The sequence below is a fragment of the Anthonomus grandis genome, chromosome 1 (genome assembly GCF_022605725.1).
Source record: "Anthonomus grandis grandis chromosome 1, icAntGran1.3, whole genome shotgun sequence".
NCBI classification, from domain to species: Eukaryota; Metazoa; Arthropoda; class Insecta; order Coleoptera; family Curculionidae; genus Anthonomus; species Anthonomus grandis.
The window spans coordinates 51,574,189-51,588,354 of record NC_065546.1 but is presented as its reverse complement, the minus strand read 5'-3'; the positions used below and the strand labels follow the sequence as shown (position 1 = coordinate 51,588,354).

General features: G+C 32.8%; 1 protein-coding gene and 1 long non-coding RNA gene across 2 annotated transcripts; one reads left to right on the top strand and one right to left on the bottom strand.

Annotated features, from left to right (window-relative positions):
- Positions 1 to 2,207: 2,207 nt before the first annotated feature.
- LOC126742740 (uncharacterized) lies at positions 2,208 to 4,443 on the bottom strand. Its single transcript, XR_007662708.1, has 2 exons — positions 4,371 to 4,443; positions 2,208 to 4,148 (listed from the first exon to the last, which is right to left on the bottom strand). It is a non-coding gene; the product is annotated as an uncharacterized LOC126742740 (long non-coding RNA).
- A 392-nt stretch (positions 4,444 to 4,835) lies between these two features.
- LOC126735550 (sodium channel protein Nach-like) lies at positions 4,836 to 14,164 on the top strand. Its single transcript, XM_050439612.1, has 9 exons — positions 4,836 to 4,872; positions 5,511 to 5,679; positions 6,755 to 6,955; positions 8,226 to 8,513; positions 9,870 to 9,990; positions 10,071 to 10,350; positions 12,121 to 12,268; positions 12,333 to 12,436; positions 14,022 to 14,164. The coding sequence occupies exons 1-9, from the start codon at positions 4,836 to 4,838 to the stop codon at positions 14,162 to 14,164; spliced, it is 1,491 nt and encodes a 496-aa protein (XP_050295569.1).
- Positions 14,165 to 14,166: the final 2 nt, after the last annotated feature.

Sequence of the window (14,166 nt, the reverse complement as noted above, 5' to 3'; positions counted from 1 at the left end):
ACTAAACTATCCTACTACATCTAAACTGATAGTGAGATTAGTCTAATAGTCATAATTTATCAGGATGTAGATATCCAACCCCAAGAAACTAAATGTTGGTATTTTAAGCAATGATTAATTTTGTTCGGTTTTTTCTTTACTAGAAATGTAATAGGTGAGATGTATTTATTTAGAAGACTTTATAGATCCCATAACGGATCAAAATGATCCATATAAAAATATTAATTTATCTTTAAACATAATGATGTGCGTTATACACGTCGAAATTGCATTCATGACAGAAATTTAGTAAATACTTAAGTCAAAGACAGAACAACAATTTTAGATAAAGATAGTTTAATAAAGTTTATTGATTCGCCGCTTGCGCTTGCCACTGAAATAAGATATGCAATACGTCGCTCGTCATGGCCTTTTCTACGTTATTTTTTAGTCGAACTCAATAGGGGGGTATAAGAGAAACACTATCGTTTTCTTTTAAGTTGATGGCTTCCGCACCGCATATTATTCGCTTAAGATTTTTACAATCAGGCGTTTCAAGATCGATACATTGGAAGTTAAGCAAAATGATTGCTACTCAACCAAATTCATAAGAAAGTCTCGTACAAACAGATTTTTTTCTATTTGTGGCTTATATTCATTGTTTCCCCGAAAATATTGTTAATATTATATATTATTTGCGGAAGGTGCTGCAATCGTTTCAGCAAAATTTTCATTATTGCAGATATAACTGACGGCCACTCTCAACTTAATTTACTACGATGATCGTAAGGCATTCCGCATCACCCCGTAGAAGCCAAATATCCCACTATTCTTTTTATTATATTTGTTTATTGAAGATAAAATATAACAACTTATCTCTTAATGTATCTTAAGTAACCTGATGCATACACAGGTCATCCTACAATGGCCTATTTTAGATATGAAAGAACCGGTCGTTAAGAGATATGGATCAAAAAGAAAACAGCAATCTACATAATTATATTAGACTAAATTTTTAGCTTTGGCCATATTATATCGGTGCTTTTAATTCCAATAAATATATAGTGTTCCTTAATTATATTTGTTTAAAAATGTTTCAATCAATTAAAAAAGTTGGCAAGAAAATTGTTGATGAAATCAGTTATATTTTCAAGAATTCTTCCGTTCACGGATTACAGTATGTTGGCAATGAAAAACTGTCTATATTAGAAAGGTAATAGTATAAAGAAATAAGCATATAACTGATCTAGGTGAGTATTTTTTGGTACATAAAATTTGATTTACCGCGAACTAAAGAGGCAAAAACCACTTAAATAAAAAGGAAAATTGATTGATCAATGGCTCTTAAAGAAAAATTTTTTATGTCAGAACTAGCCATCAATATAAATCTTACCGGAACCTCTTGCGAATAAGCAAGGGAAACATTTGCAACCAGTTTGCTTTTCTGCTTAGGGCACAAATTACCTTAAGTCTTGTAAAATCGGTTTCTGTCACATCAAGAAAGTGATCTCAGATAAACCGCATGGATATGACTCGTATCATTTTTATTTATTTTTTATAAGCATAACATAGGTTATAGCACCGTCTATAGATTACAACTTGTAATCTATAGACGGTGGTTATAGTATTTCATGTGATGGTACAATTATATGGCCACTTCCGATGATCTATCATTGTATTAGTCATAAGAAGAATGCTTGTCTCGGCTATTTTCATGTAATTATAAATACGACTCCAGCCATTTATGAGTCAGTTCATAAGTTGCTTCGCCGTGGATCGCATATTTTGTAATTTCGTAAAAATAAAGTTTTTTAAAAAGCTTAGTTGCGAATAAAATTATACCTAAACTAAGTAACAAAATCAAAGTAAATACCATACGAATACGTCGAAACATAAGCGCGTGGTCTATGCTTGGTAGACGGAATAATAATTGGGGGGGGTCAGAAGCCAAGGGGTCCAAGTACCAAAACGTAAATATTGAGAAACTTCAATTTTAAATATTTTTACTTATTAAAAAATCTAGAACCCTAAAATGCATGAGTTATGTATTGCAAATTTTTTGTTATGCTTATACTTATAATTCAGGATGGATTTTGAAAATGTTTGGGCTTCATTTTATTCACAGGGCCGTACTATGGTACACGGGTGTTGTAACAATTTTGAAAAAATGCCACATAATCATTTATTTTTGTAGATAGGTAACTCAATAGGTAATAAAAATTCTCAAATAATAGAATAGACTTTAATAAAAAATAGTTACAGAAGGTTTTGTATTAATATAAATCATCATCCGATTCAACCATGTCACCGAGAGTATAATCTTCATCGTTTCGCCCGTTTGTTTGATAGCCTGCATTCAACGTCTGTCCTGGATTCAACGACTTATAGAAATCATGGTGTATTGGTGGTACATATGGTAGAAGCTGCATCAAATTATTGAATTTTGCTAATTTTATTTTTGGAGGACTGTCATATAAAGCAGGTAGAAGAATTTTTGAAGGTCTACCACGCAAGGCAGTTTTTTTAGAAAGATCCATTTCTTCAAAAGGAAAAGCACTATTATAAATTTCATTATAAGAAAGTTTCATTGGATACGTTTTTTGAAATGTAGCCATTGCATTTTACTTATTCCTGTAAGATTTGATTTCATGATGTTGTCCATGGGAGATATAGATTTAAAATCCTCAGGTTGCATTTTTACTACAATAAATTTTCTACTGACTCCTGCTATAAAATTAACCCAATCATCGGGAGTAAAAACGTGAGTTAGCCGTCTCATTGCTTTTTCAATAATGGCAAAATCTTGATCGCATTCCATAAAGGAATGTCCCGAAACAAAAAAACGGTGGTCAACACTTTCGATATGTGTAAATTGCACAATATACATCCAAAATTTTATTATGTTCTTGTTCTTGTTTCGACCACCACAGTTATCACTGAATGCATCGATGTGTGTCACTGTTTTTGGGAAACTTTCAATATACTTCAGCAAACATGACATGACTTCTTGAGAACTTTTCGACCCTTCACCTTCATGCCACATGTACATATTACCAATTCCGGATGATAAATCGTAGATTCCTATATTGTAAGTCCATAGCTGGCGCAAATAATATACTTTGCTGCATGTCAAATGCGGAGTGGGTAAGGTTTTTGTAGATCAAAACAAATAGCACGTTTTTCTGGACACTGTCTTGCTGATTCCTTGGCGGCGTTTTTTACATTTTTGGCTGCTTCAGCTTGACGTAGATGACGATCATGTTCTCTGGCAACGCGGGAGCCCTCTTCAGATTCTGGATCACAAGAATTTTTCTGAGTAATGAACGTGTCAAACTTTGTACATGTGTCTGAATATGGTCGGTGAAAAGCTAAGTTGAAATGGTTATTAAAAATGTCGCGGTATTTGCTCAGATTTAATGGTCGGGCTTCTTTTTCGTGACAAAATTCTTTGTATAGCTTGTACATTTTTGTTACATTTAACTCGGGAGACAAATACTTGCGATTCGGATTGTCTTTTCTAGTATAATGACTCACAAATTTTGGGAACGAGTTTATATGCTGTTTTGCTAAGTTTAAAGACTCATCGTCTATTTTATTGCTAGGGACATGTCTTCCCCTTTGATCCGTTTGGACGACTCCAGACTCCTTCTTTTTCTTTGTGACGTTATAAAACCGTTTGCGGCTAATACCTAGAGTTCTCAGAAAAAACTCTTTGCATACACGTTTATTTTGAAGTTTTATCACAGTGCTAATACTCTTTTGTTTGGTGATTTTTAGACGGTGCATTTTTGGCGCATTATTTTGTATGCATGATGCAATAAAGGTGCTCTGTAGATCCCATCCATTAGTTTTGTTTCCAAGATTCCAATAATCAGTAAAAATTGTGTTTCTAACTTCCTCCGTAAAATTTTCTGTACACTTGTATCTGCATGTATGGTCATAAGCCTTAACAGATTTTGCATGATGTAGTTCACCCTTGCGACCAACGTATTCCTGGCCACTGTTTCTTCGAATTTTTGAACAATTTCTTTTCCATGTCGCAGTTTTACGAACCCTTTTTCTGGACTTCCCATTCCCAGCTTCATTCAAGTTTTGCACTTCAGCATCATCGCGACCACTGCTACTTGGAACATAATCTCCATCTATATCAGAGTTGTCAGAGAACGGCTCTGAAAAAGAGTCATTTTATTAAAATCTGTTGTAGGTATTTAAATAATAACGAAAAAATGCAATTATTATGATTATGTTCTTAGCTCCATATGAATTTGTAACGCTATAATGAAAGGAAAACTCGATTTGTATTATCATAACCTCAAAAAATTGATATCATAAAATATGTACCTTAATTTTTATTTTAAATAGAAATTTTTCTTGCTATAATAACTACTTACCTCTTTCATCGTCTGATGTAAGTAAGCATTTTGAAATTAAAAATGCATTTCGATCACTATTTTTCACGATTTTAGTACGACAACTGACACTGACAAAATCGTTAGTAATGAACAGAATATAACAGTTTCCTTGGCTGCAAATGGATCCAAGTATACTTGCGTTTACGTATACGTTTAGCTCTAAACAACTGTTATATGGTAAGTAGTACATTTTCTTATTGATAGATGGAGCCATTAAGACTTGTTTTATGCTTGGATCTCTTTGTCACCAAGTAAATGTATATATTAAGTTTTGATTTCTGCACTTAACTCGATATTGAAAAAAACTCGACTTGGACCCCTTGGCTTCTGACCCCCTCAATTCTCCTGCCATACATGAGTTGGCGCTAAAATATGAGATGCTCTGGTACTTAATTATATAATTATATTAGTCGGGCGGGCCTTTAGCTTTTCTGTCTGTAAAGAATGACGTCCAGAGATCAAAGAAGTACGCTTTACAGAGGTAATAGTCAAGCATATTAATAAAAATATAAGCTTCAAAAGAATAAATCTTCTCTATAATTATACCTATTAAGGCTTTGTAATTTTAGATATACATATGTTTGATGTATAGAGAAAAAATTCAAGCAATCCTACAATTTACTAATATTTGGTAAAATGAAGAAATGTCGTAATACGTATGAAAACAAGACATAAGACTAGAAAACTACCCATTCATTTTTTAACACTACTATTAAGGCAGCGTTAATATTCAGCTCATTGAGTCTTTTGCACAGACCAGTGTTAGATGCTCTTATGTGCTGTAGATTAGCCTGTACAAATTAATGTGTATATATAATTAAGATATACAGTGCGTCTCTTAATTATCCCCACTCCTTCTTTGGCAAACATCATAAGCAACCTAAATACTACTGTTTAGTCTCTCGCTCATTTTGCAATTATTCAAATGGCAGCGGGACGCCATTTTAAAGAAATAAAATAAAATAAAAAGGGGAGTTATGCTATACATGGTTTGAACGAAAATGAATGCTTTATAGTCCTAGAATATTAAGTCGTTACTTCTACCCATAGCAAAATGCCTTTCAAAATCTTATTTTTCGCATTTTTATTTTCTTTACTAATAAAGACCAAATTTTACAGGGGATCTTTACTTAAACATATTGGAAAATGCAGTAGAACTACTGATCCTTGAGATTATTGAAGACAATCCTTATGAATTTGAGTTGGAAACAGTTTTTCAACAAGATAAGGCACCGCCTCACTTTCGCAGAAATGTTAGAGAATATTTGACTAATACTTACCCTAATCGGTGGTTTTGGTCGTCGAGGGCCTACCGAGTGGCCAGCCAGGTCGCCCGATCTTACACCTCTGGACTTTTTTTTATGGGGCTACTTAAAAAATCAGAAAATCTACGTCACCCAGCCAGAATCTATCTTCGATATACGTCAAAGAATAATTGATGCATGTTGCAATATTGATATTGCCACTTTCCAAAATCTTCGCGAATAGTTCTCCAGTAGATTATTTTACTGTCTTAAAGGTAATGGTTTAGATTTTCAACATATTTAGTAGGGAAATAGTTACATTGCTGTGTTACCTAAAGTTTAATTATTTTAAATGGAAATAAAAATGCAAAAAATTGGATTTTGAGAGGCTGCCATGTTGCTATGGATAGAAATAATGACTTAATATTCAAGGACCATAAAGCATTCAGTGGAAGCTTTTCTTTGCTATTTAATTTAGTTTTTCAAAAAGTTTTGCAAAGTGAGCTAGAGATCAAAAAATCCCTATTGTGTGGTGGAGAGCTTGGGAGTATCTTCGGATGTAACTGCTTTTCTGGTTTCGTCATTAGATACAGGTCCTGGTGTTACAATAAAATTATGCTGAAACTTTGCGTTCATTTTTCATGGAAACCACCATCCAGAGGGATTCTGCAGATAAAAAGTACACCCAAAAACAACAGAAGAATAACAATAAAGATTTCAAACCGACAATCACAAGTGTTGTTACCGAAAAGTTTATTGACGGTCAGTCTAGATCAGTAGGATTTTATTTTAACCGTGTTACCACATATCGAATGCAAACATAGTACGTCTTCATTATTCTATGTATGTTTGCATTGTATATATTGATGTAATATCTGCCTGCTACACATTCTCCAGTTTCAAGAAGATAATTTAATGATGGCACAACCCGTGTACGCAAATAACGGGTCGTGTAAATTTGCTTTTTGTCTCTTAATTCAACGTAATAAGATCAAAAGATATATATTTTCACATTCAATGCGGATTCCTTTTTAATTTTGCATGACACAAATTAGCTATTATTAGGAAATAAGAAACCAATATGAGATTACCAAATTAGTTACTGTCTGGTACTTTCAGGTTGATATGGCTTGTTGTTTTTGCGACATACTGCGGTCTCAGCATCCACTTTATATTAGTGAATATTGAACATTACCTGGCCAACCCCACATTAGTGACCATAAAAAATGACTTTAGAAATTGGAGGAATTCTTTTCCTGCTGCTACGGCCTGCTTCATTGATAAAGTTGATCTAAAAAAGGCTGAAATTTTTATTAAAAAGTAAGAATTTTAAAATAATCATCGTAATATGTGAGAAGTGATAAGAAAACACCCGAGACTTAAACCTCTTTAATTTAAATTTAAAGGAGTTTTTTGGGTTTTAACTGGTTATCAAGCGCTTCAAATAAAAAAGTTTCTTTGTTAAATTGAATTTTGACTTTCAATATATTTTTAGCTAATAAAAGAAAATTGTTATCTTAGAGTTCGATGATAACCACCAAATATACTAATTATGCTTCATCTATCATCCTCTGATTTGTAGCAAACGCTGATGTTCCTATTGTAGTATGGTATCTTTTTATTTTGCAGTACAAGATTATTCAGCAATTTGCACGTAGCGATCTCGGTTATCGATAGATGTAACCATGTAAAATACATTTTGCTCATGTCAATTCAAAGCCCTCGACAGTATAGTATCCTATATCAGTGAATTCATCCTAGCTTCCCTTCTGTACGAGTTGCTAGTTACTAGTTTCTCTTAATTATTTTTATATTTTCTGGACTAGAGCCGACATGACAGCTAGATTTGTAAATGAGCCTAAGAACTATGTGAGAGTCATGGTAGATGCAGTTTTTCCTCTGGCTTTTAATGCCTCTTTTTTAATTGATAGTTCTAACGTCTTCTCTTTGGAATTACTTAAAAACTGAGAAAGTCATACTAGTGAAAATTGGAAAAAATCAATATTTATCAGTATTAAAAAAACATCCAAAGGTTTATTCCTCACTTAATTTTTTCTTGAGCCGGGCAGGTATATCGAGTATTAGGTTTCAGCTTCTTTCTGTTGTAGCTTTGCTTTTCACCTGTTTTACATTTACTTTCCCAGATCATCAAAGATTAAAGTCTTCAAACTAAATCCTCTCAGAAACATGAACCATCCAAGAGCCAAAATCACCAATGCAGAGATACTTAAATATTTAGTTTCAAATGATTAGAATTGGTGGATTTGAATCGTAACGTAAGCAAGGCTTTACTTTCAAAAACTTATCGTTTCAGAGAACATTAAGAATTGTGGGAGAAAGCAAATGCATCTAATGATTTTATATTTGATATGTAGTTATTACAGAACTTTCACTTCACATCGTTGATATTAATAATAATCATAATACTCTTTATTTCTTCCAAAAAAAAGATAGAATTACGCGAAACACAGTAGAAAAAGGCGGAGTTCTTTTTAGTAATACTCAGTTTTTACTAAAGTGCTCTTCCACTCAACTCTTACAGTTTATTGATATATTGTACCTATCTAATAATACTATCTATCATTTTTAGGGAATGGGGTGTGTCATTAAAAGATTCCACCTACTCTTACCATTTGGATTTTATTAAAATAATCTCAAATTTAACATACAGCACTCTAAGCTCTTTAGAACGGTACAAACATGATCATAGATTTCATGAAATGGACTGGTTGTACGTTTTAAATTCAGTACATCCTCCCTTAAATGGTATTCTTGCAACTTCTGAGGTTAACGTACCACTCGATTGGAAGTTGGTTATAACTGAAATGGGCCTGTGTTTTTCACTAAATTTGAAATTTGTCGATTTTATATCTTCCAGGTAAGGTAGTTGATGAATAATATAAAGGGTAAGTTTGATTAACCTTTTGGTTTTTACATGTAGGTGGCATGATTTAATCTTATGTACTAAAGCCACCATGCATGCCTCATACACACTTCGAATTATAATAGAATCGCACAAATTAATGATACCTACCTGATTCATACTAATTCCCTTTCCTGAAATACTGTAAAAAGATTTAGAGACACGGCGCTATATAAAGGCTTATGACTAAAGTAGACAAGATTTTGGAAGAGATCGTCCTTTCCTTTGATATAATATAAAGAGTGCTTTTGGTACTACAGTACTTTCGCATATACAACTGATTTGGTTATAAGACCAGTTTCTGAAGATCGATTTTTAACACTGCAAGATAAAAAAATTTCTTCGTCGGGGGAAGTTGAATAGAGGGTGAAGCAAAACAAAAATTTGAAAAGTTTTAAAGAGCTTGAAAAAATTGGTCAAATTTACGAAAGAGGCGTACATTCTGCTTGAGTAAGTACACTCCAATATTTCAGTTAAGTTGGAAATGTTAGCAATAATGATGTGCTTCAGAAGCAAAGCTCTGATGTATCCGATTGCTGTAGTTTTCAGCTACGTCTCCTTCCTCTCTCATATGAATCTTAAGTTCGAAATCATGAGGACCATCCTGTATGGTGTGCTATTTGCTAATTTGGGATTCCAAATCCGTTTTTTTGTGAGGGGGATTGGCCGTGCAAGGTTTAGTATTACACTTCACTGGTTGGTTGAAAAACAAGTTCTTTGAGATATTCGATTCCAACAAGACGGATTCAGAGCAGCGTAGATTTCAATGACCAAATTACAGTAAATGTTTCTTGCACACCTTTTCACTGGGGTAGCCGATAAGACCACCGGATTTTAGCATTTGCTATTTTTTTCTACGAGGCTATTTCAAGGAAAAGGTTTTAAAGGTTCCTTATGAATTCGCCAACATCTGCTATAGAATGCGGCTGAAATTTCTGAACTGATGAACCCCTAATCTGGCTTAGAGGCGAATCAATCAAAAGATCAATGAAGAAGGGAATATTCGTAGAGAAACAAGATTTATAATCTTCTTGAGAGAAATCTTGACAATACTTAAGCGCGCAATATTAAACTATGGTGACATAAAAAGTTACCTAATAATATTGAGAAACCATAAAACCAAAATTAATTGGATCCATTACTCTAGAAATAATAGTGTCCAAACTCCATACTTTGCATCACCTTTCCGTCACTCTATATGTACGATAGATGCTAGTTATATGCAATAGTTTGTAATTAATTAGCAAGCTACCCTGATTTTATTTTTTAGCACTTATTTATTATTGTTATAATATTAATATGTGGTTTCAGTCAATCCTCTAATAAAGGCAACTCAGAAATACCAATAAAAGATCAAAAAAGTTTTGAATGCCATTATTTAAATGGTCTATGCTACGCTAGATATGACTCCGATGCACAACGTCCTCTTCAGGTAAGTATCGCAATATAATCATTATTACAACTTGCCCGACTAAATTATTTTTTTTGTGTTTAAAAAATTTATTATTACAGTATTATATTCATTCGCCCCTGGAAATTATACATGCATCTGTAGATCCTCCACTGACAGTAAAACAAAGTGAAGAATATGAGGCCAATTTTGAACTAACGGAAACCTTTACTCTTGAGGACGCTCGCTATTTGTCACCGAATCAAAGAAAATGCCGATACGAGGACGAACCACATAGACCAAATCTTCCTGGTTATAGTGTAGGCATTTGTAGTATGATGTGCCGATATGAATTGGCTTTGAAATTATGTGGTTGTAAGCCATTTTTTTACAGTTTTTTAGGTAAACAAGTTTTATTTGCGGGAAAAATACTTTATCTGCACTTTTAGTATTAGCAATTTTATTAAAAAATAATAAGAATATTTATGATTTATAGCCTTACTTTAATGTTATAACGAATGATTCAAATTATGTTTCTTAATTTATTACTTCATGGCAATACCCAAATAGCAACGATATTAATGGTAAAACATACGAATTTAAAATGATGTCTGTCAAAAGAAGACACATAGGTATTACATGAAACATAAAAAAAAAATTTGCTCATTAAAACCCATCTTTTTTAAATCTTAAATCTGATGTAGGTAATTCTGAACCGCCAAAATAGTGCAACTAGGTTATTTCTATTTCTGCGTTATGTCAATGAAACATTTGCAAATCAATCCCTTCTTTACAGTGACGACACACGATTTATAGTTTGTGTGAGATTCTAGTGCAGTATGCTTATAGAGACTTTTGAAGAGATACACTATAAATAAGATACGCAAAACAAATAGCTATTTCTTAACTTATTTGCAACCTCACGCACATGCATAACGCGTACTGGAGCTTCCTGTCAAGGTAAACTACCACAACTCACACACACAATTTTCCTCGGCTAGTCAGTCCCATAACACCACAATGTCATTCTGTTTGCTTTCCCATTTGTTTGGCCTCATCTAGCCTCCGCCATTACCATTATATTATCAGCCACCTATAGACCCTCGACTGTAAGAAATAGAATACTTATCAGAAAAAGGCATTTATTACCCCAAACAAGGGATGGTTAAAACCAAAAGTAAATACCGCATCAAACAAGCAATATTTGGTATTTACCGAGAGATGTCAAATGATGACATCGGTTTAACCGCCAGTAACTCTGCTTAGTAGCCTGTCCAAGCGTTATATTTTTTAAGAACTGTAAAACCACAAGTGGGTTTTGTTCAAACTCCATCCAAAAAAATAATAAAGTTTTAAGAACAACATCCATGTGCACAATACAGCGCCACAGAATATACATATAAACAAATAACTAACAACAAGACTTCAATACTCAATCTGATATCGCCTGTCATTGGGGTGTTTTCAGAAAGATCTCCGTCTAATGCGAATCCTCGAGTGCACGAGGTGTTCATCGTGGCCAAACCATTATAAAAACTATTTCAGGTTGGTCTATATAGATCATTATAATCAACTTTGGTATTTTATTTTACTTATCCTCCGCGTCATTGAAGCCCGAGAATTTTTGTTAAAGCAACATTATTAAGCAGCGAAACAATATTATTTTCATGTTGTAAATTCAACGTGCTTAAGAACTAACTTATACCGTTGATTAATAATATGGGATTGATAATATATCCTAATATTCAATCAACGCTTATACCGTAAAGTTAGTTCTTAAGCACGTTCAAATATTATTAATTAAAGTGTAGTAACATGCGCCGTTTAACTATTTGACTTATCCGATATTGCGGTTCTATCCCACGCAATCTCAATCTTTTCCTTATTGTCCAACGGTACGGTGTTGATTTCAGATGGCTGATCTTAGACTTTTTCCTTAACAGTATTTAGGGCTGAATATTTATAAAAACCATGTAACGATCATCTTAAAGATCTATGTAACGATCATCTTAAAGATCTATGCCGTATGCCTGTTTTCCTAGTTTGTAAGTAAATCCATTAATTATTTACGTTTTATTGAGATGACCAATGTTTTAAAATGAACTGGCATATATTTTGTTTTCTTTTTTGCCAACTTCTATGTATTCAATCATTTATATTAACAAATTTTAGATGGACAAAATTGCGATTTAAACGGTCTACTATGCCTGTCAAAAGTATCTCATTTATTTAACCAATCGGTCCAAAATCTTGGCTGCTACTGTCCGGCTCCCTGTAACCTAATGATATATTTAAAAGAGTCTTCAAAAGTAACTGTATGGTAGGTATATAAGACGTTCCAGGTAGCATGACTAAAACGAATAGTTAATTATATTGTTCAACAGGGAAACCGGATACTTTGATCAAAGGATTACGTTTAGGTGGGTCCTAATACCGCCAACTACTAAATATCAACGAACTGTTTTATTTGGTTATAATGAACTAATTGGTAAGTAATTGCTGAACATCTTATAAATTAGATTTAATAATAGAATCAATTAACATTTTATTTATCCTAATTTGCAATATTGTCAATTATCTTTATTTACTCTTCTTTATATCAACTATCAACTTTTCGAAGCCTGGATATATTTTTATCAATTTTGCTTACTGTCAGACCTACTTCTTATTTTGCCGTTCTGTGTTTTCAAGATTTAATAGTAAACTTTTGGTTATGTCAAGGATAGCTTGCCTTCTTTTTTTTAGGCCTAGAAGTGCTGACTTTATTTATTGTTCAATATTCGTGTTCAACAAAACTACGAATATTTAGAATTTAGGTCTGTGATTCACTCCTAAAAGGGTCATGGTTTTATCTTATTCCTGTAAAGAAAATTGTAAGTCTTTTTTCGAAAATAGCCATCACTATTAATTAACATTTATATGCTTGGTTTTTGGTCAATTGAGTCTAGCTAGTCACACTTGGATTAACGTACTTTTGATATCCATACTAATATAGTTCTTTGTTAATTTGCATCGCTAACATTCTCGAAATAGGTCTCTTAGCCTACTTTTGTAAACTGTTTAGTTTAGCTTAAGCAGATTTTTGATTAGCTTGTAGATGAGCCATACAATGGTTGTCTGTTTATTCCATATAATTCAAATATCTATACTAAGTTCATTTGAGCGGGTTTGCCGTTATCCTTATATAACCTCAGATTTATTTACTATAATTTATTTTACCTTGAGTAGTTATTACCCTACTATAATTTTTTGCACCTAATATAGAGTTCATCCTTCTGGCACTATTTCAGCATGCCTGATGAAATTGTTACTTCCCTATCTGGTTTAATTAGAACGCTAGAATTTGTCTTCGCTCTCCTTCAGTCAAGCAATGGCTATCTATGCCAGTAACAATCATCAAAGAGTGTCCTTTTTATCCTCAATAAGTCTTTCAGAAAAATTATTAAAAAAACCATTTAATTACATTGAGATTGGGATTCTTTTGTTATATACCATTGTATTTGGTCAGTAGGAGATACGGAGGTTATCCATTTGCTAGTAAGTGATTCATATACTTCAGAGTTTCAAATAGATAAATTTTAACCGCTAGCAATTTTACTTTTAAGAATACAAGAATAATTAGAAGAATTAGAATAATTAGGAAGAATAATATTCCTACCAAAAATACATATATAATCCCTCTTATCATATAGGAGTTTTAACTAAAAGTTTGAATAATTTAATTCCAATATAATTTTTTTGTATACAATAAGATTTTTTTCCCTTTATTCAACTAGAGATCTGATGATTGGTGGGCAAAACACTTGTCTTGATGCACAAACTAATGTATCGGTATTTTTTTTCTTGAATGCCAAAATACCTCTTTTTTATTTCATACGATATCCTATTGGAGGTACTTATTTAAAGAACCTGTAATTGTGGCTGATCTTTTCACTTATCTATGCGCACCTCTACTCTCAATTATCTATCAGTTATCTCTCAATTATCTCTTCTTATTCTACCCCTAAAGTTACCTTTAAAATGTATAACCGAAATTTTACGATGTTTATGTTAATAAGATTTTTGTATTTTAGTGTACTGCGGAGGAACATTATCACTATTTCTAGGACTGAGCTTTATTGGTATGGTTGAAGTGATGTATTTAATTAGTGACCGTTTATATCAGTTCTTTTGCAGTAAATACATTAATAGAGTTAAAATGATTGCGAAGAAATAAAA